General features: G+C 37.8%; 1 protein-coding gene across 4 annotated transcripts in view; it reads left to right on the top strand.

Moving 5' to 3' along the window:
* Positions 1-26,051, top strand: part of UBR3 (ubiquitin protein ligase E3 component n-recognin 3) — a 221,598-nt gene that overhangs the window by 136,794 nt on the left and 58,753 nt on the right. For 3 of the 4 annotated variants that reach the window (XM_051849447.3, XM_089328197.1, XM_089328196.1), the window contains 4 exons: positions 8,277-8,410; positions 16,581-16,691; positions 18,981-19,181; positions 20,659-20,795. In XM_051849447.3, coding sequence (XP_051705407.1) covers positions 8,277-8,410; positions 16,581-16,691; positions 18,981-19,181; positions 20,659-20,795 — 583 coding nt within the window. Of the gene's footprint in view, positions 1-8,276; positions 8,411-16,580; positions 16,692-18,980; positions 19,194-20,658; positions 20,796-26,051 lie in introns of all 4 variants that reach the window. The other variant, XM_089328198.1, reaches the window with a different exon arrangement.

Genomic DNA, 26,051 nt, shown 5'->3' with positions numbered 1-26,051 from the left:
TTGACACTTGACTTTCCATAACTTCTTCACCAAATACTTTATAGTCATCAACTTAATATTTTCTTCTCTTCTTTAGTTTATCCCACAAATATTTATTGAACACCTAGGAAGCATGTACTGTTTTAATAAGAAACAAAGCAAAACAAAATCCTTGCCCTAATGAAGCTTATATTCTTGTTGTTTTAAACTTGTATCTACTATTTTATGTTTTTAAAGTTTTGTTGATTGTTTCTTAATTTAATCCCTTTTAAATAGTTTTGTACCCTAGCTAAACCAGTTAATGTTAGATAAGTATGCTGTGTTATAGCTGCCTTATCTTCTAGAGATACAAGGAGAAGAATAAGAAAGTAACATTAAAAAACATTAACACTAGGGTCAGGCATTTGACATAGCAGTTATGATACCACTTGGCTGGCATCCCATATCAGAGTGTCTGGTTTCAAGTTCCAGATCTTCTCCCAATTCCAGCTTCTTCCTTATGCACACTCTAGGAAGCAACAAGGGATGACTCAAGTGCTTTGGTCCTGGCTACTCACTTGGGAGATCTGGGTGGGCTCCTTCCTGGCTACTGCTTTGACCAGGCCCAGTCTTGGCTATTGCAGACAGGAGTTCTCTCTCTCCCCTTCCTCCTCCCCTACTCCTTCCTTCCCTTTCAAATAAACAATAGTTTTCTTTTAAAAGCATTATCTCTTAAGACTGATGTTAATTGGAAACTATAGCAGGTGAAATTTCCAGCTGTTGCCTTCCTTTCCTTCTGAGCCTTAGCCACCCGTTGACACTTTCCTTCCCTTACTCACTTTACTTGTTAAATACTTGACTTCTTTATTTTGATTTATTTATTCTCTTTTTTCTTTTTAGATTTGAATATGGAAAATTTTAATTAATCTTGTCCTGATGTGAAGAGACTAGTAAAATGAACCTCAATGTCCTGTTTATTTTCAAATGATTCATTTAGGGCTAATCTTATTTCATTTGTTTCCTCACCATAGAATTATTTTGAAGCAGATTCCAAATATATTATAATTTTATCTGCAAGTATTTCAGTGTTTCTGTTAAAAAAGAACGGTGTTCTTTTATTGTAGCCACAGTCTCTCTCAAATACGTTAATTCCTCAATGTAATCATGTATCTAGTCAGTGCTCAGAATCCTCCTATTATTTGTTTATTTGTTTTGCTTAATTTATAATTGTAAGGTCACTTTTTGGCATTTTAATATGTTCTGTTGTCTCCTGGTCCCCTCTATCCCTTCCTCCCACGCAATTTAGTTTTTGAAGAAATTGGATCATTGAAGAGTAGTTTGGATTTTTCTCCATGCATTCCCATGATGTTTAACAAGTCCCTCTGTTCCTTCTGTTTTCTCTATTTGTTATGTTAGAAATGATGGTGATTATAGATTCATCATTTTATCATTTCATTGTAAATCTCTTTAAGATTTTCTTTGTTTATTGACTAAAATATTTCTTTAAACAAATTTTACCTTACCAATTATTTTTGGTTACTCTGAGATGCAGTTGTACAGGAAAGGCAGGACACATGTTGTATGCTTTCTGTTTATTTACTAGTGCTCAGATATTGAAGTAGTGGGGCCTTAGTATTTTCTACAGATAAGTATTTAATACTTTTGTTTATCATTATAAACTGTTTTGTTCCATTTGATTTCTTGCTGATGCTCACACTCTTCTACCTTCGCTCAAGGAGCTTCCTCAAGTTGTCTCCTGAGTCCTTTTGCACAAATCTAGTGTAATAGCATTTTCTGGTATGGCAAGGTATACTAAATTTATCTTACACATTTTCTGCCCTGAAATGGACTATTTCTCTAAGAAGCATTAATTTCTTTTAGTGGGAAATGGTATTTAGAGACTGAAACCTGGAAAATCTGGATGCTAGCTGTGCTTATTGCTCTAGATATTTTTAGTGTCCACTGATTTCGTTTTGGTCTGTTTTTGTAACTGTTCATTGAAAAGAAGTCTCATGCTTTCTTCCCTTATTTTAACATTTTCTGACTTGTACTTAACTACAGACTTTTGATTAACCACTTAAAAATTCTGCTTAACCTAAGAGACTTCATAGTGGTTATTTGTACATTTCAAGGTATTGATTTGTATGTGTATCACTATTATGCAGGATGCCTGTTATAAATATTCCTGATTTGGTGAGCTTCAGTTTTCCATGGGAGAAAAATATATTATATAATCTTTCCATTCCACTATTCCCCACAATCCTTCTAATCCCTCAGAAAATCCAAACTTAAATTCTTCATAGTACTTTAAATTTATATGTAGGGTTGAGCATTTGGCCTAGGGTTGATACTGGTTGGGATGCATACAATACGTATATCCCACCATTCCTGTACAGTTGTACCTCAGAGTAACCAAACCATCTCTGTCTCTTGAAAAACAAATTTAATAAAAAAATGCATATGTTAAAAGACTAAATCTAGAAAGAATTAATGATTTATATTTTTTAACTTTTATTTATTTTGTTTGGAATGCATAGAGGCAGAAAAGACAAAAAAAAAGTCCCATCTGCTGATTCATTCCCCAAATGCCTGTGACAGTCAGAGCTGGGACAGACCAAAGCTCCAGGAGCTGGAAACTTGAAGTGGGTCACCTACGTGGGTGGCAGGGACCCACGTAATTTAGCTGTCACCTGCTGCCCTGCAGGGTTTGCATTAGCAGTAAGTTGGAATCAGGAACAGAACTGGAAATTGAACGCAGACATTCCAATATGGAAGATGGCATCCCAAGTGACATCTTCACAGCTGTTTTAATTGCCTACCCCTATGTTTTTAAACCAAATATCCATTCCATTCATTTTTGTTTATTAAAAAGTTCAGGCATTCAGGTAAAAACATGAAGGACAGGATGGAACTATGTGGAGTAAAATTTTTGTGTATTATTAAGATTAAGTGGATATTAATTCAGACTTGATTGTTACAAAGTATAATCCCATGGTAACCCATTATAGAAAACTCTTAAACAGCAGCAATGAAAAAACACACAAATAAGTGAGATAGGAACCAATAGGGTATAGTAGAAAATTCTCTTAATTATAAAAGAAGGCAACAATGGACAAGTTAAGAAACATATTGAAAACAAATAACAAAATGACAGAATTAAGTCCTTCCTTAGTAATTACTTGAAATGTAAATGCACTGATCGTTCAAGTAAAAGGCAGAGATTGCCCGAATGGATAAAAACAGTGATCCAACCTAAATGCTGTCTACAAGATATGCACTTTGGTTTGAAAAACTAAATTGGTTATAAATGAAAGATTGGGACAATACTCCATGCTAACAGTAACTAAAAGAGAGCTGGGGTAATTGTACTCCTATGAGACAAGATAAATGTTAAATTAAAGATTGTTACAAGAGAGAAAGGACATTATATGTTGATAAATGGATCAATGTATCATAAAGATAAAACAGTTACAAGCATATGTACACCAAACAATAGAGCAAAAATGACAGAATTGAAGGAGAAATGGATAGTTCTACAGTAATAGTTGAAGACTTCAGTGTGTAGAACAACTAGCGATAAGACCAAAAAGGAAACAGCTCTTGAGCAACAGTATAAAAACAACTAGACCTAATAGACTTATATGGAATTCTTTACTTGACGATGGTAGAATATGTTTTTCTCAATTGCACAGGGAGCATTCTCCAAGATAGATCATTTGTTAGGTCACAAAACAAATCTCAGTAAATTTGAAAAGATTGAAATCAGCCAAAGAATCTTCTATGACAATAGAATGAAACTAGAATAATAGATGGAAAACTAAAAAAATCAGTTATCAACAGAAGTGAAACAACATACTCTTAAATGACTAGTGAATAGAAGAATAAATAGCACATGAAATCAAGCAATAGTTTGAGAGAAGTGAAAATGAAAATACAGCACACCAAATCCAAGAGGATGTTGCAAAATCAGGGAAAGTTACAGATGTATGTGTGTGCTTTTTTTTTTTTTTTTTTTTTTTAATCACAAATCAGTAACCTCACTTTAAATTTTAAGGAACTAGAAGAAAAGAGCAAGCTCAGCCTAAAGGTCAGAGAAGGAAAGAAGTAAGTATCAGAGCAACGATAATGAAATAGAATCAACCAAGCCGAAAGCTGCTTCTTTGAAAATATCAGAGGCCGGCGCTGTGGTGTAGTGGGTAAAGCTGCAGCCTGCATTGCCGGCATCCCATAATGGTGCCGGTTTGAGTCCCGGCTGCTCCACTTCCGATCCAGCTCTCTGTTATGGCCTGGGATAGCAGTAGAAGATGGCCCAAGTCCTTGGGCCCCTGCCCCAACGTGGAAGACCCAGAAGAAGCTCCTGGCTCCTGGGTTCGGAGCTGTTGCGGCCATCTGTAGAGTGAACCAGCGGATGGAAGACCTCTCTCTCTCTCTGCCTCTCCTTCTCTCTCTGTGTAACTCTGACTTTCAAGTAAATAAATTAAAAAAAGAAAATATTAACAAAAATGGCTAGACTGACCAAGAAAAAAAGGAATGCAAATAACTGAAGTCAGAACTGAGAGTTGGAATGTTACTATAGAACTTACAGAAATGTAAAGGCTTATAAGAGAATACTGTAAATAAATTTGTGTCAAAAAATTAGATGACCTGGATAGAATAAATGATTTCCTAGAATATCAAAACTGCTTCAAGAAGAAATAGAAATCTTGAACATAATTGTAACAATTAAATCAGTAATAATAATTAAAAAAAAAAACCTCTTAACAAAGAAAAATGTAGGACCAGATGGCCTCGCTGTTGAATTCTGTCAGTCATTTAAAGAATTAGCACCAGTTCTTCTGAAACTCATTATTAAAAAAATAGAGGCAAGATCATTGCCTAACTCATTCTGTGAGTCTACCATTACCATGATAACAAAGCCAAATAAAGACATTGCAAGCGTAAAAAGATAGGCCATTATCCCTATGAATATGGATGTAAAAGTCCTCAACAAAATCCCAGCAAACTGAATCCAGGAGCATAGTAAGAGGATAAGAGGATTATACATCATGATAATTATATTTTAGCTGATAATTGTATTTTCATTTTAGCTGCTGACATCCACCTGCTTCTGTTACTGCTGCTGCTATAAATCCCTCTAAAACCTGGGGTCCACAGCAACATGTGTGATACTCACTTCCCTGAGAGCAGAGCTTCCCATGCTTATTGAGTCCTACAGTAATACATAGTATTACTCCCACCCCCCCCCCCTATATTTTTTGTGCTTTGATGTTTTACCTTGATAAAATCTTAGCATTAGGCTATTTCCCTTTTGCCATATAACTCATTTGCCAACTTTTCATTTGAGTTTTATGTCTGTAGGCAAGTTGTGCCTTCTACCTACACTGGCCAATTATTAGCATATCGCTACATTTGATTTTCTTTTGTGTTCTCATCTGTGCGTGTGTGTGCACACACATTTCCACACTACTTCCTGGAAAAAAACTGTAGAAATCATAACATTTTATCTCTAAATTCTTCAGAAGGTATCACCTAAGAACAAAGATATTCTTTTGTTAAAATAAATATTTGCAGAGTGACAGAAGAACGAATGGAGGGAGGGAAGATGGCAGAGGGAGGGAGAGAGATCCATCTTCTATTTGCTTGTTCACTCCCAAACACCTGTAACAGCCAGGGTTGAGCTGAAGCCAAGAGCCAAGAACTTCATCAGGGTTTCCCACATGTGTGGTAGTAGTTCAAGTACATGGGCCATTATTTGCTGTTTACTTATGTGCATTAGCAGGAAACTGTATTGGAAGCAGAACAGCTGGGACTCAAACTACACTTCATTATGGGTGGTGGTGTCCTACATGCAGGAACTAACCATCTCTAGCACAATGCTGTCCCCAAGGATATTCTTTTACATAATAACAAGTATCATTATCATTTCCCCCAAATTTACTGTTAACAACATCTAATCAATTTTCAAATTCTCCCAATAATATTTTTGTGTTACTTATTTAGTCAACAAATGATAATTATTATGTACTGGCTACAATGTATTTTTTTAATTTATTGATTTGAAAGGCAGAGACAGAGAAAGATACAGAGATCTTCCATCTGCTGGTTCACTCTCCAGATGGCTGCAATGGCCAGAGCTGAGCCAATCCGAAGCCAGGAGCCAGGAGCTTCTTCAGGGTCTCCCATTAAGGTGCAGGGGTCGGAGCACTCGAGCTATCTTCTACTGCTGTATCAGGCCATAGCAGAGAGCTGGATTGGAAATGGAGCAGCTGGGTCTTGAACCTGTGCCATATGGGATGCCAGCACTGCAGGCAGTGGCTTTACCTGCTACACCACAGTGCCAGCCCCTACAGTGTGTTTTTGATAAATGTAAGCATTTGGAATGAGTAAGTCAAGCTAATTAACATATCACTCACCTCACCTCACTTACCATTTGTGGTGAAATTCAGTAATTTTTTTTTTTTTTTTGACAGGCAGAGTGGACAGTGAGAGAGAGCGAGACAGAGAGAAAGGTCTTCCTTTTGCCGTTGGTTCACCCTCCAATGGCCGCCCCGGCCGGCGCGCTGTGGCCGGCGCACCGCACTGATCCGATGGCAGGAGCCAGGTGTTTATCCTGGTCTCCCATGGGGTGCAGGGCCCAAGCACTTGGGCCATCCTCCACTGCACTCCCTGGCCACAGCAGAGAGCTGGCCTGGAAGAGGGGCAACCAGGACAGAATCCGGCGCCCTGACCGGGACTAGAACCCGGTGTGCCAGCGCCACAAGGCGGAGGATTAGTCTAGTGAGCCACGGCGCCGGCCAAGATTCAGTAATATTTTTTATAGGTGATATTTCTTTTCTTGATTCAGGATCCAATCAAAAATCACGTGTTGCTTTTTGTTGTCTTGTTGGTTTCCTTTAATTTAAAACAGTGTCTCTAGCCCTTTTCTTTTCAAAGATTTATTTTAAAAGAGTTACATAGAGAGAGAAGGAGAGGCAGAGAGAGAAAGGTCTTCCATCCGCTGGTTCACTCCCCTATTGGCCACAGTGGCCGGAGCTGCACCAATCCGAAGAAGTCAGGAGCCAGGAGCTTCTTCTGGGTCTCCCACACGTGTGCAGGGGCCCAAGCACTTGGGCCATTTTCTACTGCTTTCCCAGGCTATAGCAGAGAGCTGGATGGGAAGTGGAGCAGCCAGGACCGGAACCGGCACCCTTATGGGATGCTGGCACTGCAGGTGGCAGCTTTACCTGCTACACCACAGCACTGTCCCCTTTCTAGCCCTTTCAAGATAGAATGTTTCAGAGTATGAATTTGTGTGGTAGTTTCTTTATTATTAGATGCAAGTTGGATAACTTTTTTTTAAAAAAGATCTATCTATCTATCTATTTATTTATTTATTGAAGTCAGAGAGAGAGAGAGGCATTCCTGCTTCTGCTGATTCACTCCTCAAATGGCTGCAATGGCTGGAGCTGTGCAAATCTGAAGCCAGGAGCTTCTTCCAGGTCTCCCACACAGGTGCAGGGGCCCAAGGACTTGGGCCATCTTCTACTGCTTTCCCAGGCCATAGCAGAGAGCTGGATCGGAAGAGGAGCAGCTGGGACTTGAACTGGCTCCCATATGGGCACTGCTGGAGTAGCTTTACCCACTAAGCCACAGCATTGGCTCCAAGTTGAATATCTTTGATAAGGGTGTTACATATAAAATGCCTTTCCATGGAGTCTTGCAAAATTTGTTTTTCCTTTTTTTAGTGATGTCAGGTAAGTTTGATCACTTGTTTAAAGTGATAGGTAATTTGTTGATTGAGACTCTGTCCTTACTTGAATTGGTGAATGTATTATCTGTTACCATTGTTCTTATTTTCAGTACTCAAGTTTTTGCATTTGTCCAATCAGAACTCCTCCAGGTCCTTAGGAAGCTGCTGCCTTATTGTTTGAACCCTGCATAATTTTTTTGTCACATACAATTCTAAGCTCACATTGCCTTTTTCCCCCCAACCCTGTTCTCAGCTGTTTCTCCAGAGATTCTTCTTTCAGTGATAACTGGTATATTTAGAAATGAAGTTGGCTGATACTGGGAAGTCATAGCTTCTAAGCTTTTTCAGTGCACATATTTAGGAAACCATCCATGCATCCATCCATCGTACATTTTAGTGTTATTTTTAAAGATAAATATTGGCATATTTGAAGTTTTATTTGCTCCACAGAAGAAAACTGAAATGCCAGTCTTTAAAGATATTGTGATCGTGGAAAAATAGGATAGCTGTGGAAAATAACTCAGCTTCTCATGGTGAATCAGGTCTTTGGGTTAGTTAATTATGGATGCTTTTATCTCTGTTAATGTAGTTTTGGGGCAATGTCGTGACAATGTGGAGCCAAAAAAGTTGCCGATTACAGAAGAGGAACAGATTTACCCTTGGGATACATGTGCAGCCGTTCATGATGTGAGGCTTTCATTATTACAGCGTTATTTTAAGGATGTAAGTATTCTTTTTATTGAATAGTATTTTTGTCTGCAAAATTGATGGTTGTTTCCCGTCAGAGTTTTATTTTGCTTTTCTTTTACCAAAACATCATTCTGATTTCAAATCTGGAAGTTTATTAGAAAAGTACATATGTGTATATAGTAAAGAAATGGAAATCATGGAGCTAGCATTGTGGCACCAATGGGTCAAACTGCTTCTTGTGATGCTGGTATCCCATAAGCCCTATTAGCTATCCAGTTGGAATCCCAGCTGCTCTGCTTCCAGTCCAATGTTGTGCTATAGGGCCAGCAAAGCAGGAGAAGATAGCCCAATTACTTGGGCCCCTGCACCCATGTGGGAGGTCCTTGCTCATGGCTTCAGCCTGGCCCAGACCTGGCTGTTAGAGCCAGCTGGGGAGTGAACCACTAGATATGTTGTCTGGGAGACAATCTCAGGCTAAGCTTATGCTAGGTTTAAGATTCATTTTATTAATTTGAAAGGCAGAGCTACAGAGAGGGAGAGAGGGAGAGACAGATGTTCATCCAATTGTGCACTCCTGAAATGGTTGCAATGGCTGGAGCTGATCCAAAGCCAGCAGCCAGGACCTTCTTCCAGGTCTCCCATTTGGGTGCAGGGGCCCAAGTACCTGGGCCATCTTCTGCTTTCCCAGGCCATCAGTAGAGCTGGATCAGAAGAGGAGCAGCTGGGACTTGAATCGGCACCAATATTGGATGCCAGTGCTGCAGGTGGCAGCTTTACCACTATGCCACAGCACCAGCTCTTAGGTTCTTGCCTGTAGGTGAGAAGAGAATTTAAGGAGTGCACATAAGCTCAGGTGTCCTCAATTCCTCACTACCTCCCTGGCAACACTAGATGGAAGATCGATCGATCTCTCTCTCTCGTCATCTCTGTCACTTTGCTTTTCAAATAAATAAATCTTAAAAAAAAAAAAAAGCAGAAATCTGTTATTAAATGAAAACCTCAGGAGTCAGGAACTTTATCTGAATCTCCCACATGGGTGGCAGAGGTCCCAGCACTTGTGCCATCTTTTGCTGCTTTCCTAGGTGCATTAGCAGGGAGCTGGATCAGAAGTGGAGCAACTGAGACATGAATCGGTGCTGATATGGGATGCCGGCATTTTAGGTCGCAGCTTTACCTGCTTCTCTACAATACTGGCCCCTGGGTATCTGTTTCTTGTAGTTAGAATAGTTATTTTTTAGAAAAAAGTCTTTTTTGAGGGGTTAGTGTTATAGTGTAACAGATCAAGCTACCACTTGTGACACTGGCATCGCATATCAGAGTGCCATTCGGAGTCCCACCTGCTCAGCTACTGATTCAGCTTCCTGCAAGCAGCAGATGATGGCCTTAGTATTTGGGCCTCTGCCACCCATGAGGGAGACCAGGATGGATTTCATGGCTCTTGGCATTGACCTGATCCAATCCTGGTTGTTGTGTACATTTGGACAGTAAACTAGTGGATGGGAGATCTTTGTTTTTCTCTGTCTCTTTCCTTCCTCATCTCTCTCTCTCTCTTTCTCTCTGTGTATGTGTCTGTTGCTTTGTTTTTCAAATAAATATCTTAAAAAATCATTTACTTATTTGAAAAGCAGAGTGGTAAGAGGGAGAGAGAGAGAACAAGAGAGAGATCTTTCATCTGCTGGTTCACTCCCTAAATGGCTGCAGTAGCCAGGGCCAGGACTGGACCAGGCTGAAGCCAGGAGCCTGAAACTCCATCTGGTCTCCACATCAATTTCTGGTGCATTAACAGGGAGCTGTATCAGAAGTCGTGTAGCCAGGACTCAACCTGGCGCTCATATGGGATGCTGGTGTTGCAGGTGGCAGCTTAACTCACTGTGCCACATCACCGACCTCCCAAACAAATCTTTTTTTAAAAACAAAATTTATAAAAAGGCTTTGGATCTGAAATCTGAAATGGATTGGATTCTGTTATATTTTTGTTAGTGATTGTGAGATTTTATTCCTACATCACTATTTTTTGTACTTTCTTTATAGTTATTTCATGTACATGTGGCATATTCCCTGGATGGCCTGGAGGTCTAGGAACCTCTCTTATTTTGTTTCTATAGCCCCCTTGGGTGCTGGTGCATGCTAAGTGTGTTGTAGATACCTATGGATTTCTGACTGAAATACTCAAAAAATGTAGAGTGATAGAATTTTGTCGCCAGAACAGAAAAACAGAATGGCTATATGTTGGCATTGATACTGACTGTAGGATTGAACTGTGTAGATTCTTCTTTAGACCAAATACATGCATTTTATGAAGCTGACATATAGAATTTCAGTTATGTAAGACAGTACATTCACTGTAGAAAATGGAAATGTTATACATGGGAGATGTAAGTAGAGGGAAGGCACTTGTACTTTGGAATCAGATAGCCTTGATCATGAGCTTGGGCTCTACTCTTGCAACTTAGTTATCTTGGTAAAGTTTTCATTCCTCTCCTGGTAAAAGAGCTACTGCCGCCTACTATATAAGGTTTAGTAAATATTGAAGTTTTGAATATTATGTTAAGCACTTAGAACAATGATAGACAGCCACATAGTTGAAGTCTCCCTAAAATATTAGTGTTTTCCTTCATTTTTGATTCTAGCAAACTCATCTGACACTAATTAATGACAATTTTCAGTTTTGAAAGCTAATCATTATTATTAACACAGAGAAAAAGAGAGCTGCTAGTTTATTGACTGACTACCAGCCATTCTAAAATGATCTAGCACCAAAATTTGCTTGTATTTCAAGTAGCTACAAAACAAAATGGAGATGAGCAGGCCTTATGTTGTTTTCTGTGATTTGTATCAGTAGGAGCTTTCTTGCCTGCTGTGAATATTTGATTTGTTCTGGTGCATATCTTTAAATCAATGTGAAGGCATTTTGTATTACGAGAGTACTTTTAACCTTTTTTTTTTTTTTTAAAGATTTCTTTCTTGAAAGAGAAAAAGAGCATACATGAGTGAGTGCTTCCTTCCACTGGTTTACTCCCCAGATGATTGCAATAGCTGGGGCTGGGCCAGGCTGAATCCAGTTGTCTGGAACTCCATCTGGGTCTCCCATGTGTGTGGCAGGAGCCCAAGCAGTTGGGCCAAACTTCCACTGCCTTCCCAGTGGAAGGTGGGAACTTGATTGGTAGTAGAGCAAGTGGGACTCAGAACCAGCATTCATATGGAATGCCAGCAGTCCTGTTGTGCCACAACATTGGGCCATAGGGTACTTTTTAAAGTTCGTGGAAAATGGAATTAAAATATAAAAAAAAATGGAATTAAAATATTTACAAAATTGAAATCTACAGTTTTTTCATAATCTGCATTTCTTTGAACTTTTAGACAGCTCCTCTTAGGTAAAATTTTCAACTTTTCAAATGTTTGTGAAGACTTTATTTATTTATTTGAAAGGTAGAGACACACATAGGCAGAGCACAGTAATGGAGCCTGTAGCAAACCCAGGTACTCTGATGTGGAATATGGGTGCTCTGTCATCTTAACTCTTAGGCCAAATGCCTTCCCCAAGAGTCTTGATTTTTTTTTTTAAAGATTTATTTTAATTATCTGAAAGAGTTACAGGGAGAGGTAGAGACAGAGACAGAGACAGAGAGAGAGAGAGAGAGAGAGAGAGAGGTCTTCCATCCACTGGTTCACTCCCCAAATGACCGCAATGGTGGTAGCTAGGCTGATCCAAAGCCAGAAGCCAGGAGCTTCTTCTGTTTCTCCCACGTGGGTGCACGGGCCCAAGCACTTGGGCCACTCTCCACTGCTTTCCCAGGTGCACTAGCAGGGAGCTGGACCAGAAGTGGATCAGCTGGGACTCAAAACTGGCACCTATATGGGATGCTGGCACCACAGACCTCAACTTTAACCCATTGCGCCATAGTGCTAGCCCCAAGGGTCTTGATTTATTATTGGAACTTTGTTTACTATAATTTAAAAAGTCATATGATTATCTTATAATTTACAAATTTATTTCCAATATAAAAATGAAATGAAAAGATTTGCTAAATTTTTTATCCGTGTAAGAATATACTGATTTGATGGCTGTCAAATCTTTAGTCTTATACTGTCACTCATTTTAGATCTGTGCCTCACATCTCTCTGGCTTGCCCATCTGTTTACTATATACTTTAGAAGGTAATTCAAGTTCAGGCCTAAATGGTATTTGGATAGAGACCAAAAAAGGGGAATTCCAGGAAAGATATTTTAGGAGAAAAGTTTAAAACCTATTTTTATAGGTAGAGAGCAATTAGCAAAGAAAGAGAAGTTGAAGATGTAAGAAAAAGTGGAAATAAAGCCAATTAACTTTTTTTTTTAATCTTTTATTTAATGAATATAAATTTCCAAAGTACGACTCATGGGTTACAATGGCTTCCCCCCCCCCATACCGTCCCTCCCACCCACAACCCTCCCCTTTCCCACTCCTTCTCCCCTTCCATTCACATCAAGATTCATTTTCGATTATCTTAATATACAGAAGATCAGCTTAGTATACCTTAAGTAAGGATTTCAACAGTTTGCTCCCACACAGAAACATAAAGTGAAAAATAATAGATGATTTTTTTTTTAAATGATGATGAAATCAGATCAGACCTATTGTCATGTTTAATCCCAGTGAGAGTCAAGTTGGGAATTGATAATTTCTTTTTTTTTTTTTTTTTTTTACAGAAGATCAGTTTAGTGTACATTAAGTAAAGATTTCAATCGTTTGCACCCCCATAGAAACACAAAGTGAAATATACTGTTTGAGTACTCGTTATAGCATTAAGCCTCAGTGTACACAGCACGTTAAGGACAGAGATCCTACATGAGGAGTAAGTGCACAGTGACTCCTGTTGTTGACTTTACAAATTGACACTCCTGTTTATGGCATCAGTAATCTCCCTATGCACCAGTTATGAGTTTCCAAGGCTATGGAAGCCCCTTGAGTTCTCCGACTCTTATCTTGTTTAGACACGGTCATAGTCAAAGTGGAGGTTCTCTCCTCCCTTCAGAGAATGGCACCTCCCTCTTTGAAGACCTGTTCTTTCCACTGGGATCTCACTCACAGAGATCTTTTTGCCAGAGTGTCTTGGCTTTCCATGCCTGAAATACTCTCATGGGCTTTTCAGCCAGATCCGAGTGCCTTTAGGGCTGATTCTGAGGCCAGAGTGCTATTTAGGATATCCGCCATTCTATGAGTCTGCTGAGTATCTCACTTCTTTAGGGCTGATTCTGAGGCCAGAGTGCTATTTAGGACATCCGCCATTCTATGAGTCTGCTGAGTATCTCACTTCCCATGTTGGATCACTCTCCCCTTTATTTATTCTATCGGTTAGTGTTAGCAGGTACTAGACTTGTTTATGTGCTCCCTTTGACTCTTAGTCCTTTCATTATGATCAATTGTGAACTGAAATTGATCACTTGGACTAGTGAGATGGCATTGGCACATGCCACCTTGATGGGATTGAACTGGAATCCCCTGGTATGTTTCCAACTCTACCAATTGGGGCAAGTCAGCCCGAGCATGCCCCAAATTATACATCTCTTCCCTCTCTTATTCCCACTCTTATGTTTAACAGGGATCACATTTCAGTTAATTTTCAACACTTAAGAATAACTGTGTGATAATTACAGAATTAAACCAGTCATATTAAGTAGAACAGACAAAAAAACTACTAAGAGGGATAATGTATTAAGTTGTCCATTAACAGTCAGGGCTATGCTGATCAAGTCACCATTTCTCATAGTGTCCATTTCACTTCAGGAGGTTTCCTTTTTGGTGTTCAGTCAGTTGTCACCGATCAGGGAGAACATATGGTATTTGTCCCTTTGGGACTGGCTTACTTCACTCAGCATGATGTGTTCCAGATTCCTCCATTTTGTTGCAAATGACTGGATTTCGTTGTTTCTTACTGCGGTATAGTATTCTAAAGAATACATATCCCATAATTTCTTTATCCAGTCTACCGTTGATGGGCATTTAGGTTGGTTCCAGGTCTTGGCTATTGTGAATTGTGCTGCAATAAACATTAGGGTGCAGACCGCTTTTTTGTTTGTCAATTTAAACTCCTTTGGGTAAATTCCAAGGAGTGGGATAAGCCAATTAACTTTTAAAACAGGTTTTAAAAGGAAGTGTAGCCGGCGCCGTGGCTCAATAGGCTAATCCTCCGCCTGCAGCGCCAGCACACCAGGTTCTAGTCCCGGTCGGGGCTCCAGGTTCTGTCTCGGTTGCCCCTCTTCCAGTCCAGCTCTCTGCTGTGGCCCAGGAGTGCAGTGGAGGATGGCCCAAGTCCTTGGGCTCTGCTCCCGCATGGGAGACCAGGAGAGGCACCTGGCTCCTGGCTTCGGATCAGCGCGGTGCGCCGGCTGTGGTGTGCTGGCCACAGCAGCCATTGGAGGGTGAACCAACGGCAAAAGGAAAACCTTTCTCTCTGTCTCTCTCTCTCACTGTCCACTCTGCCTGTCCAAAAAAAAAAAAAGGAAATGTAGTTTTTGTCTGCAGTCTGGATCTTGATTTCCTTTTTGTATATATGTTAAACCCTTGTAAATGGTGTTTTTTTTTTTTTTTTTTTTTTTTTTAAGATTTACTTTATTTATTTGAGAGGGGTCGGGACAGAGAGTATTCCATCCGCTGGGTCACTCCCCAGATGGCCACAATGGCCGGAGCTGCACCGATCCGAAGCCAGAAGCCAGGAGCTTCTTCCGGGTCTCCCGTGTGGGTGCAGGGGCCCAATGACTTGGGCCATCTTCTGCTTTCCCAGGCCACAGCAGAGAGCTGGATCAGAAGAAGGGCAGCCGGGACTAGAACCGGCGCCTATATGGGATGCCAGTGCTTCAGGCCAGGGCTTTAACCCACTGCGCCACAGCGCCGGCCTCTAAACCCTTGTAAATATTGAGGGTTATTCTTATGATGATTTTTACTTTAGAAAGATATAAAATGGATCCATCATGGAGAGAAGAAACTGAAGTTAAGGAGATATCAGTTAAGAAACTGTTCAAGAATCTTTTTTTCTCTACTTTAAAGCATAAACAAATTTGAATGTTATAGTGGGAATAAAGGGAGAGCCCAAAATCATCAGTTATTTAGGAGATAGAATGTGTATGGTTTAGGTTCTAATATTATTTGAAGGTAAAAATGACTCAGCTTCCTGGACTTGGAGATTTAAATGGATTATGGAGTTTTCAAATCAAGAGGAAAGTAAACATTGATGGAAAAGATGACAGCTTTTTGACAAATTGATTTTATGTTATCTGAGGTACATTAAACTGGAGCTATCTGGTTGACAGCTGAGGCAAGAGCTATAGGCATAGAATAGCTGCAGTCACCAATTAAATCAATAATGAGAATAGTTTTAATGAGAAGAGAGTAGTGCTGGGAATAGAACCTTCAGGCAAATGAATATTGAAGTGGCAGGTCAAGAGAGAATAGGAGGAACATAGTAGCATTATGGGAATGAGAGGAAAGCAAGCATTTCAAGAAGGAAATTGTTAATGTTAGATATCACAGGGAAATTAAGTACACTATAGAACAGATAAAAAGAAACAGCAAAATAATTTACACTAAATTGTGGTATAATATTATGAGCTTATATTTTATCAAGTGGAGAAAGTGTAATTCACAATATTTATATTTATTCTCCATTATGAATATAGATATTTGTGAGGGAAAACTTCTGTTGTTCCTAAGTTTTCTTTTTGTTAACGATTTATTTACTTGAAAGGCAGAGTTAGAGACAGAGACACAGAATCTTCTATCTGGTGATTCACACCCCAAATAACCACAATGGCCAGGGCCAAGTTTAAGTCAGGCCAATGCCAGGAGCCTGGAGCTCCATCTGAGTTTCCCACATGGGTGGCAGGGGTCCAAGTACTGTGCTTGGGCCCTTTGCTATCTTACCAGGTGCACTAGCAGGTAGCTGGATTGGAAGTACAGCTGGGATTCAAATCTGCGTTCATATGGGATGCTAGGGTTGCAGGCAGTAGCTTAACCCACTGTGCCATAATGCTGGTTCCTGGTGTTCAAATTTTGATTTTAATTTTGGCTGTCAAGTAGGGTGTTAATTTATATTACAAAAATATGAACTCCATGTTAGTATAACAGTATAAAATAATGTGGATGTTTGTGTGGATATATTCAGCAAAGTTTATACTAATTTAAAATTAATTATATCTTATCTTTTTTTTTTTTTTTTTTCTGAAGAGTTCTTGTCTCTTGGCAGTATCAATTGGCTGGGAAGGAGGTGTTTATGTACAAACCTGTGGCCACACATTACATATAGATTGTCATAAATCTTACATGGAATCATTACGGGTAAGTTGATTGGAAAAAATGTTTAAGGTTTATGTATCTTTACAGATACTAAGTTTACAGCTGTATATCTCAGTTTTTTCTCTTAAATTTGAGGAATTTTTCTTTTCTTTTTTTTTTTTTTTTTTTTTTTTGCTTTAGCAACTGATTTCCATGGCTATAGTTTAGACTTTACTTCTGTATCTCTGAGATAGTAAATTTTAGCATCCTACCATATCATCTTACATGATTATTCCTCAAATGGTCTTACTTTCACTCTCATTAGTATATTTTTTGAAAGATTATTTATTTATTTATTTATTTGAGAGGCAGAGTTACAGACAGTGAGAGGGAGAGACAGAGAGAAAGGTCCTCTGTCCGCTGGTTCACTCCCCAAATGGCCGCAACAGCCAGAGCTGGGCTGATCCAAAGCCAGGAGCCAGGAGCCTCTTCTGGGTCTCCCACGGAGGTGCAGGGGCCCAAGGACCTGGGCTATCCTCCACTGCTTTCCCAGTCCACAGCAGAGAGCTAGATCGGAAGAGGAGCAGCCGAAACTAGAACTGGCAGCCACATGGGATGCTGGTGCCACAGGCAGAGCATTAACCTACTGTGCCACAGTGCCAGCCCCTCTCATTAGTATATTTTTAAACCTCCTTTGTATTTTTCCTAGTGTGTCAGCCCTTTCCTGTCAGCCTCATTTTCTTTTACTATGCATATTCTACTCTTCGAGTCATTTAATCTGGTTCCTTAGATTTTGGACTCAGGAAGCTAGCCCTGCTAATAAATCATAAAACTATTATCGCCATAAATTAGTGGTTTCTTTTAACAGTGTCTTAGAAGAGGGTCATGGGCTGTAAATATTATTTACCAATTCATTTACCTGTCTTTGATTGGTTCCCTCTCTTATTCTCCTCAACCAATATTTTAAACCTTTTACTGCTCATGTCTCTAAACCCTAGAATCCCTTCTTATTATCAGTTTCTATCTCTTTTTGTATCACCAAGAAAACAGTGTCTCCTTGACACATTCTTCCTTACCTTTTTGCCTTGTTTTACTTAATTCCTTGATAAATAACTGTACATTCCAAAAAAATCTTTCCTTTTCTACTATTTGAGGTAGTAATCCTTGACCAGTTCAGGCATAACTTCTGTCTGTGCTCTGGTACTCCTTCCCCTACTCCTACCCCCCAACACCAGAAAGGCCTTTACCCATCAGTAGGTAATATCTTTTTCTTCTGTATCTTTAGTTTTGCTGCCTCTTCTGTCCCTTCCTCAAGGTTCATAAGGATACTCCAATCCGTTTCACTAAAAATCCTTCCCTTGACCTTGTATTCCTTTATAGCTGAAGCTTTCTATTTCTCCCTCAGTTCAGCTTCTTAAAAGTATGGATTACTATTTCCAGGTTCTGGACTCAGTATCATCTCTTTTTTCCTTCCTAATCCTCACCTCTCACATGCAGTCACTGACAAAAATTCTATTGATTCTGCCTTGTAAGTCTCATTTGACTATATTCTGCCTTCATTATTCACAATGTTGCAATTTTTGTGTGTACCTTTATCTCTGACTATTGCAATTACTCTCTCATTGATTTCCATACTTCAGTATAGTTTATTCACTATATTGATCTTTCCCTTTTTAAAAGATTTATTTATTTTATTTGAAAGAATTACAGAGAGAGAGGGCGAGACAGAGAGAGGTCTTCCATTTGCTAGTTCACTTCCCAAGTGGCTGCCACAGTCAGGACTGAGCCAGGCTGAAGCCAGGAGTTTCATCTGCGTCTCCCATGTCAGTGCAGGTGACCAAAAACTTAGGCCCTCTTTTGCTGCTTTTCAAGGATATTAACAAGCGTTGGATTGGAAGTAGAGCAGTCAGGATGCATCATATTTTTTTTTTTTAAGGCTTAATTCACTTTCAAAATCTGTCTTACAGCAAAGAATATGAACAATGGGGTAATTTTCCTAGTAGTCACTTTAGATTATGGAAACAGGTGTAGAAAAGGCTTGCTTTTTGAGTTATTCTTTATCATAAATACACACTTTGAGTTGATTGTATAATTTTAATGTATGGTAGTGAAAGAAGACTACTATACTTAAGCAGTTTATTGGTGAGGGCAAGTGTTATGTAGTTGCTATGATTTAAGAAGTGATTTGGTAAACTTCAATAGCCAAATGAGTGATTTATTTATTTTTTATGAGATATATTGTAGATACCTTTTTCATATGGTTCATTAGTTTATTATAAAGTGTGATAGTGTAATTATTGCTTATTGTAAAAGTACACATCACTCATCTGTGTGTTTATTTCATCTTTTCAGAATGACCAGGTTCTTCAGGGCTTCTCAGTGGACAAAGGAGAATTCACGTGTCCGCTCTGTAGGCAGTTTGCTAATAGTGTTCTTCCTTGTTATCCTGGAAGCCATGTGGAAAATAACCTTTGGCAACGTGCCAGTAGCAAAAGCATACAAGATCTCATAAAGGAGGTGGAGGAACTCCAGGGACGGCCGGGAGCTTTCCCAGTAAGCATCAGTGTAAGGCAGAAATATCCTGCTTAATTTAGCTCTGCTTTCCAATTTTTATTTTCATTTTTCTCTCTCTACTCTACTCTCAACCTTTATACATTTGATAGAAATATTGCTTTTAGAGGGTTTTCCTTCTTTTATGTTTATTAAAAACAAAAATAATTGAACAAGTTATTATCAGACATATTAATATATGTCTTTCGGATCATGAACTACTATAAGCTTAGATATGGTCAGGTTCTTTAAAGATGTTGGAAAACTTTAAAACAATAAATTCTCATTCATTTTCTCTTTCACTCTCTCTGTATGTACACTGCAATAGAAAGTATGATCTATCATTAAAAACATCATTAGCTATATTGTGTTAGGATTAAGAAGATAATGTCTATACCCATACACACATTTATGTATTTACTGTATATATGTATATTAGATAAAATACTGTGTAATTGAACCATTCGCCATAACTCATTCTACTTTCCCATGGGATTTGGAGTGATTCCATTCTTTATCCCATCCAGCAGGATTAATTTGGTTCACATCATTAAAGTATTTCACACTCATTATAGATTTATAATATTGTTTCTGAGAGAAGTGACAGCTGTGCTTGGTTATGAAAACTATGAGTGTTTGACATTAGAAACAGAAATTCATACATTAAACTATTTGGAAATAGTCCTGGTAATTCCACTCCTTCAGTGAAGACTAATTTTAGAATCTTTGATGTTGTCATTTATAAATTTGATTTTTAAGTGCTTAAAATATGCTTAATGTTTTTAAAAAATGAACTTATGTGAAAGTAATTTTTTTTTAAAAAAAGATTTATTTTATTTATTTGAAAGGCAGATTTACAGAGAAAAAGAGAGAAGGGGGGGGCTGTCTTCCATCATCTGGCTCACTCTCCAGATGACTGCAACAGCTGGGGCTGGGTCATGCTGAAGCCAGGAGCTTCTGCCAGGTCTTTCACGTGGGTGCAGTGACACAAGCACTTGGGCCATCCTCCACTGCTTTACCAGGCACATTAGTGGGGAGCTGGATTGGAAGTGGAGCAGCTGGAACTCAAACCTGTGCCCATAGGGGATGGTGGTGCTGCAGGCAGTGGTTTAACTCACTATGCCACAGTACCGGCATCAAAAGTCAATTTTTTATAAACGTGGTAACCTTGTTCAAAAATATTATTTAATGTTATCTAGTCATAAATTAAGAAGATAATTTATATGATTAATTCATAGTTAGATTACAGTGTTGTCAGTCACATTGTAAAATTAGAATGAGAGACCAGTTTATAAAAGTATTTTTATTAGTTTTATTTTTGTTCATTGACTGTATTTATAGTAGATAGTTGATGGTGCAATCTGTTTGACCTTTTGACTTAAATTTTCTATTATGCCCATATGGCAAATGTTCTAAATTTAGATTAGTATTAAAAAATGAATGTAAACATTATGTATATATTTTCATTTTTTATTTACAGTCAGAAACCAACTTAAGTAAAGAAATGGAATCTGTGATGAAAGACATAAAAAATACTACTCAGAAGAAATATAGAGACTATAGCAAGACCCCAGGCTCACCAGACAATGATTTTCTCTTTATGTACTCTGTTGCTAGGTAGGTATATATGGTATATACTTCTGTTTATTATTAATAGCTTGTCTTATTCAGTGAATTTTGTTTTATTTATTGCCATTTATTTAAAGAACACATTCATGTTTTTAATATTGGTTGAAATTATGGCTAGTATTCCTATTAGTTCCAGAAGAGTTTTTATTTTATGAAATATTTGGGTCAGTGTTATTAAGTACTATAGGACATATTGTAAAAAATGTATTATCAACATTTTGGGGTAAACAGTATCTCAATTTATAAATGAAACTCTGTTAAAAAGCAATAAAACTGAAAACTCAGGCATTGTGATGTGTTAAACACACATTCAATTTATGGGGAAAAAACAATTATAAGAAGTAGAAAAGCTTGTTTTGTTTTAATTTAGTGAAGGATCTCGTAATGTCCTAGAAGACTACAGTTAGTTTAGACAGTCAGACATGGGAAAGGAATCTAGAGATCAGGTGAGTTCTAAGCATCTCTGTAGTAAGTAGGTGGTTCAAGGAAACAGATAGAAGTAAATGTTTCTCATCTTTTGGATTTAGTTTGATGGACTGAGTCTGTAGTCCATATGTAAGCAACAGTTTTAAATAGGAATTTTGAGAACTTAATTGAATGAAAGTGGAAAATCATAAAAGTAGTAAATGGGGAAGAAGTGAGCACAATTTGGATGTGTAAACACATTCTGCCAAAATTGGTATTGTAGACCCCTGGATATCTCTAGAAGCACACTTTGTATTTTGTCCAAGTAGTATTATAGTAGAAGAGAATATAGTCAGTAAGTTTTAGAGATAATGTGAACTTGAATCTGTAGAAGTTAGTGGTAGAACAGGTCTAGAACTTGGATCTTTTGAGTCAAAATTTATTGTTTTTCAATTACTATCCTTCTTCCTCTCCTGTGTTCAGCTTCTGTCAGTCATATTATGTATGTAGTTCATTGTTGCCATCCTTTATGTTCTGCTGTAGAGCAGAAGATAGCAAAAAAGTAAATAAATTATATTTAGCCTTTGGAATCCAGGAAAAAATGGAACCAGACTTAGAAAAATTGCAACAAGTTAAAGCTCAAGATAAGGACCATTAGTCTTTGATCTAAGAATGCAAAAGCTAGAAACAGTTTGATAGAAAAGTATCTAATGGATGAGAAAATGGCTTTATATTCTGCATGTTCTTAGACTGTTGTTTATCCAGAATACTTTTGAGGAAGATACCAGTTAATGTAAGATTTTATTCCTGGAGACTTATCAATGATTGCATACTTGCAATAAAATATACTTTATGTGACAATTAAACTAAATGTGATTTAATTTCATTCAAAGTTCAGGATTTTATAAGACTTCTGTACAATATTGTTATTATAACATTGTAGAAGATTGAATTGAACGTAGAGCTTCAAAAAGTTGGTAAAAAATGGAATTAAAAGATAATATGAATTTTTCCACAAACTTTTTGAAGTCCTTTCATGTTTGCACGTGTGTGTGTGTGTGTGTGTGTATGTGTGTTTACACATTTTTGCAGCTCATGTATTATGCCTTTGATTTTATTAATGTTGACTTTATAAGAAAATCCTGATTGAATGGAAATAATCTATATGTGGAATTTTACTATGGTTTGATAAATAATTTTATTTAAATATAATTTAGTAGAAATTTTAGACCCCTATTTCTTGGTTGAAATATATAATTTATAGAATAAAGCTTGTAATGGTAATGGGAGATGTTTTAGATAACATGCTTTGGTTTTCTGTTTTATAGAGACTCAGGTATAGCTGTCGAATGTTTTGATAAGTGTTATAGGTAGAGAAACAAAAATATGAACTCCCCATCCTTCTCTGATCCCTAATGCAACATGACAGTGATTTTAAAACTGAATGTATATAACACTTAAAAACCTTAATATCTTTGGTTAGAGTTATCCAGGTATTTGCAACATTCTCATAGTTTGGTTGCATCTCCTAAATTTTACTTAATCATTAAAAAGAAAACAGACATAAAACAGATTGACTGAAAAATTGACTGCACATGAATTGAAGGAAAAATATGTGTTGTATACTACTTGATCTGGACCTGATTTTCCCAGAATAAGGAATAAGTTCTTGGCAGTTTTCTTATGCCTAAAATGTAGTGTATTTCATAAATAGTTTTTGAAATACTTATCAAAAGTTGATGTTAAAATATTTAGCAATAATGAAATATTTAACAATGTTTAGTCACAAACTTATTTTGAATGAAATGTAGTGATTCTTAGAGATACGTAATTCATTAGAAATTGAAATTTTGTTTTTGGCATTCATAATTTAAATGGAATATAATCCTAATTTCTCAGAGTTGAATTTCTCCCAGCTGAATAAATAATTTGCTTATTCTTTAGGGAGCTTGGATTTTTTTGTTTATAAACAAAATATTCTCGTAGATAACTGGTCTGGAAAGCTGCTTCCTTCAGTAATTGTTTTAGAGCTCATTTTTGGTAGGATAATACATATCCTTTTACTTTTAATTTTATTTGCATGATGAAGCCTTGGATAATTTTCTGAGAGGAGGAGAGAAGAAATTGTTGAAATATATTTTAAAGATTAAATTAAAAATTAATCAGAACCACTTTATTCAGGCTTTCATGTATTTATAAATTTCTATTCTGTTGCAAATATCAGTCCTTTAGTTGGGTTGTAGAAAGTTAATTTGGGGAAAGAAAGTTTTCTTTATTTAATACCAATTCATTGTTTTATTATTGAAACAATAAATGATATAAGTTGCAGTAATTGATTTTCTCAAGAATTTTTTTGGGCACAGGATACATGTAACCTTGAGGTATTGGTGAGTAGCACTTGGCCTGGATATAGTGAGAAAAATGAAAACAGAAATAAGATAAAACAGGGGTGATTGAGACGAGTGGATAAAGTACTCAAAATAGTGAACACACTTTACTTCATAGATTAGTTAAATTGTAAGTCTAAACTTTGTAAACTAATTATGTTAAAGGTAAAAGTAGTATTGTAGTAAGTAAGAAATAGTATTATGCTAGGTAAGATATAGAGAGATAATGGGAACTTACTACTGCTCAGATAGTAAATTGTGAGTTATTTTTAAAAATAAAAATTTCTTTCCTGAAAAAGTCCTTTATTATTTTTAAACTTTTGGTTCCCTGCTTGGGTTTAGGAGAATAGAAGGGCCAACAGAAGAAAGAGTAAATAGCAGAAGCTAGAGAGTATTTCCTCCTTGTTTATCTGTTGGAGCAAACAGGTTGTCAGTCCCCATGAATTTTTTTTCTAGCACTTTGCTAGGTACCATCATGGATTTAGAAGCTATATATGATTGTTCCCTTCTGTCTAGGAAATCATAACTTGATTGGAGAGACAAAACTAACATAGACAGACTTCCAAATCCATGGGTTCTATATCCATGAATTCAACCAACTATGCATTAAAAATATTCAAAATATGGGGCAAGCATTTGGCCTAATGGTTAAGTCACCATTTGGGATGCCCACATCCCATATTGGGAGTTTCTGGGTTTGCGTCCCCTCTATGCCCCTGATTCCAGCTTCCTTTTCATGCAGACCCTGGAAGGCAGCTAGTAATAGCTCCAGTGATTGGGTCCTTGCCACTCACTTGGGAGACCAGAATTGAATTCCAGGCTCCCAGCTTCTGACTGGTCCACTCCCAGCAATTGCTCAGGAATTTGGGGAGTATACTGGCAGACATGAGCTCTTTTTCTGACTCTTTGCCTTTTAAATAAATAAAATTAATTTTTTTAATTTTAAACAAGAAAAAATTACTTCTGAATGTGTATAGGCATTTTTTCCTTAAACAATACAGCATAACAACTATTTACATTGCATTCGCATTGTATTAGGTGTTATAAGTAACCTAGAAATGATTTAAAGTATACCAGTGGCTATGCATATTTTATGTGCAAATTCTGTGCCTTTTTAGATAATGCACTTGACCATCCTCAGGTTTTGGTATCTACAGAGGGGTCCTGGCACCAATTCCTCCCCATGCCTAGGGACAACTATATACATTCTCTGTATGAAACAGAATATTATTTATTTTTTAAAATATCAAATAGAGAAAATATTGTAGAACTTCAAAAGGGAAGATGAACAAATTGAAATACAATCTGTGTGTAAGTGTTTCTTCCCTCCCTCTGGAAAACTTCTTGAATGAGTCAGAACTTGAGCTGAATCTTATATAATGTCGTTCTTTAGTATGGATGAAGATTTCTTTCTCCACCTCTGAGAAATTGCATACTTGATCAAGCAGTGTAAGTAGTAGGCTCAGGCTTTGAACCCAGATGTTTTTCCAGAGGTCTTGCCTTTTTTACCATACCAATGTGTGTTTGTGTGTGTGTGTGTGTGTGTGTACACATGCACTCGAATGTGTATCCACACATGCGTACACATAGTTGTCCCTTCGTATCTGTAGATGCCCAGATAACTTTATATAAAATGAGGTAATATTGCATATAACCTATGCATATCCTCCTATATGCTTTAAATCATCTTTAGCTTACTTATAACCTAATACAGTACACATCTTATATAAATAATTGTTACACTGTATTGTTTAGTGAATAACGACAAGATAAAAAGGCTGTACATATTCTATACAGGCATAATCTTCTTTTGACTATTTTCTTTAAAAGCATGTTTTATCTATTTTTGTTTAGTTGAAAGGCACAGATAAGAGAGATCTTCCCTCTGCTGGTTCAGTTCCCAGATGCCCACAGTGACTGGGTCTGGGCCAGGCCCAAGTCAGGAGCCAGAACTCAATCAAGGTCTACCATGTGGGTGACAGGAACCAAGTACTTTAGCCATTTCCTGCTTCCTCCTATGGTGTGCAGGTGGTAGGGGATTTGAATTAGGAGCTAAACTGAGATTCAAACCCAGACACTCTACTAGGATTGTGGGGACCCTAAGCAGTATCCTAACTGCTGGGCCAAGCACCTGCCTGAAATATTTTCTTTTTCTTTTTAAGATTTGTTCATTTTATTTGGAAGTCAGAGTTACATAGAGGAAGAGACAGAGAAAGGAAGACTTTCCATCTGCTAATTCACTCCCCAAATGACTGCATTTTCTGAAGCTGGACCAGGCCGAAGCCTGGAGCTAGTAGCTTCATCCAGGTCTCCCATGTGGTGCAAGTGCCAAAGTACTTGGGCCATCTGCTGCTGCTTTCCCAGGCACATTAGCAGGAAGCTGGATAGGAAGAGGAGCAGCCACGACTTGAATGGGTGCTCATATGGGATTCCAGTGCTACAGGCAGCAGTT

The sequence above is a fragment of the Oryctolagus cuniculus genome, chromosome 3 (assembly GCF_051225735.1).
Source record: "Oryctolagus cuniculus isolate XC-2025 breed Fujian yellow rabbit chromosome 3, ASM5122573v1, whole genome shotgun sequence".
In the NCBI taxonomy this organism is placed as follows: domain Eukaryota; kingdom Metazoa; phylum Chordata; class Mammalia; order Lagomorpha; family Leporidae; genus Oryctolagus; species Oryctolagus cuniculus.
Note: the sequence above shows the minus strand (reverse complement) of the source record. Positions and strands in the feature narration are given on the sequence as shown.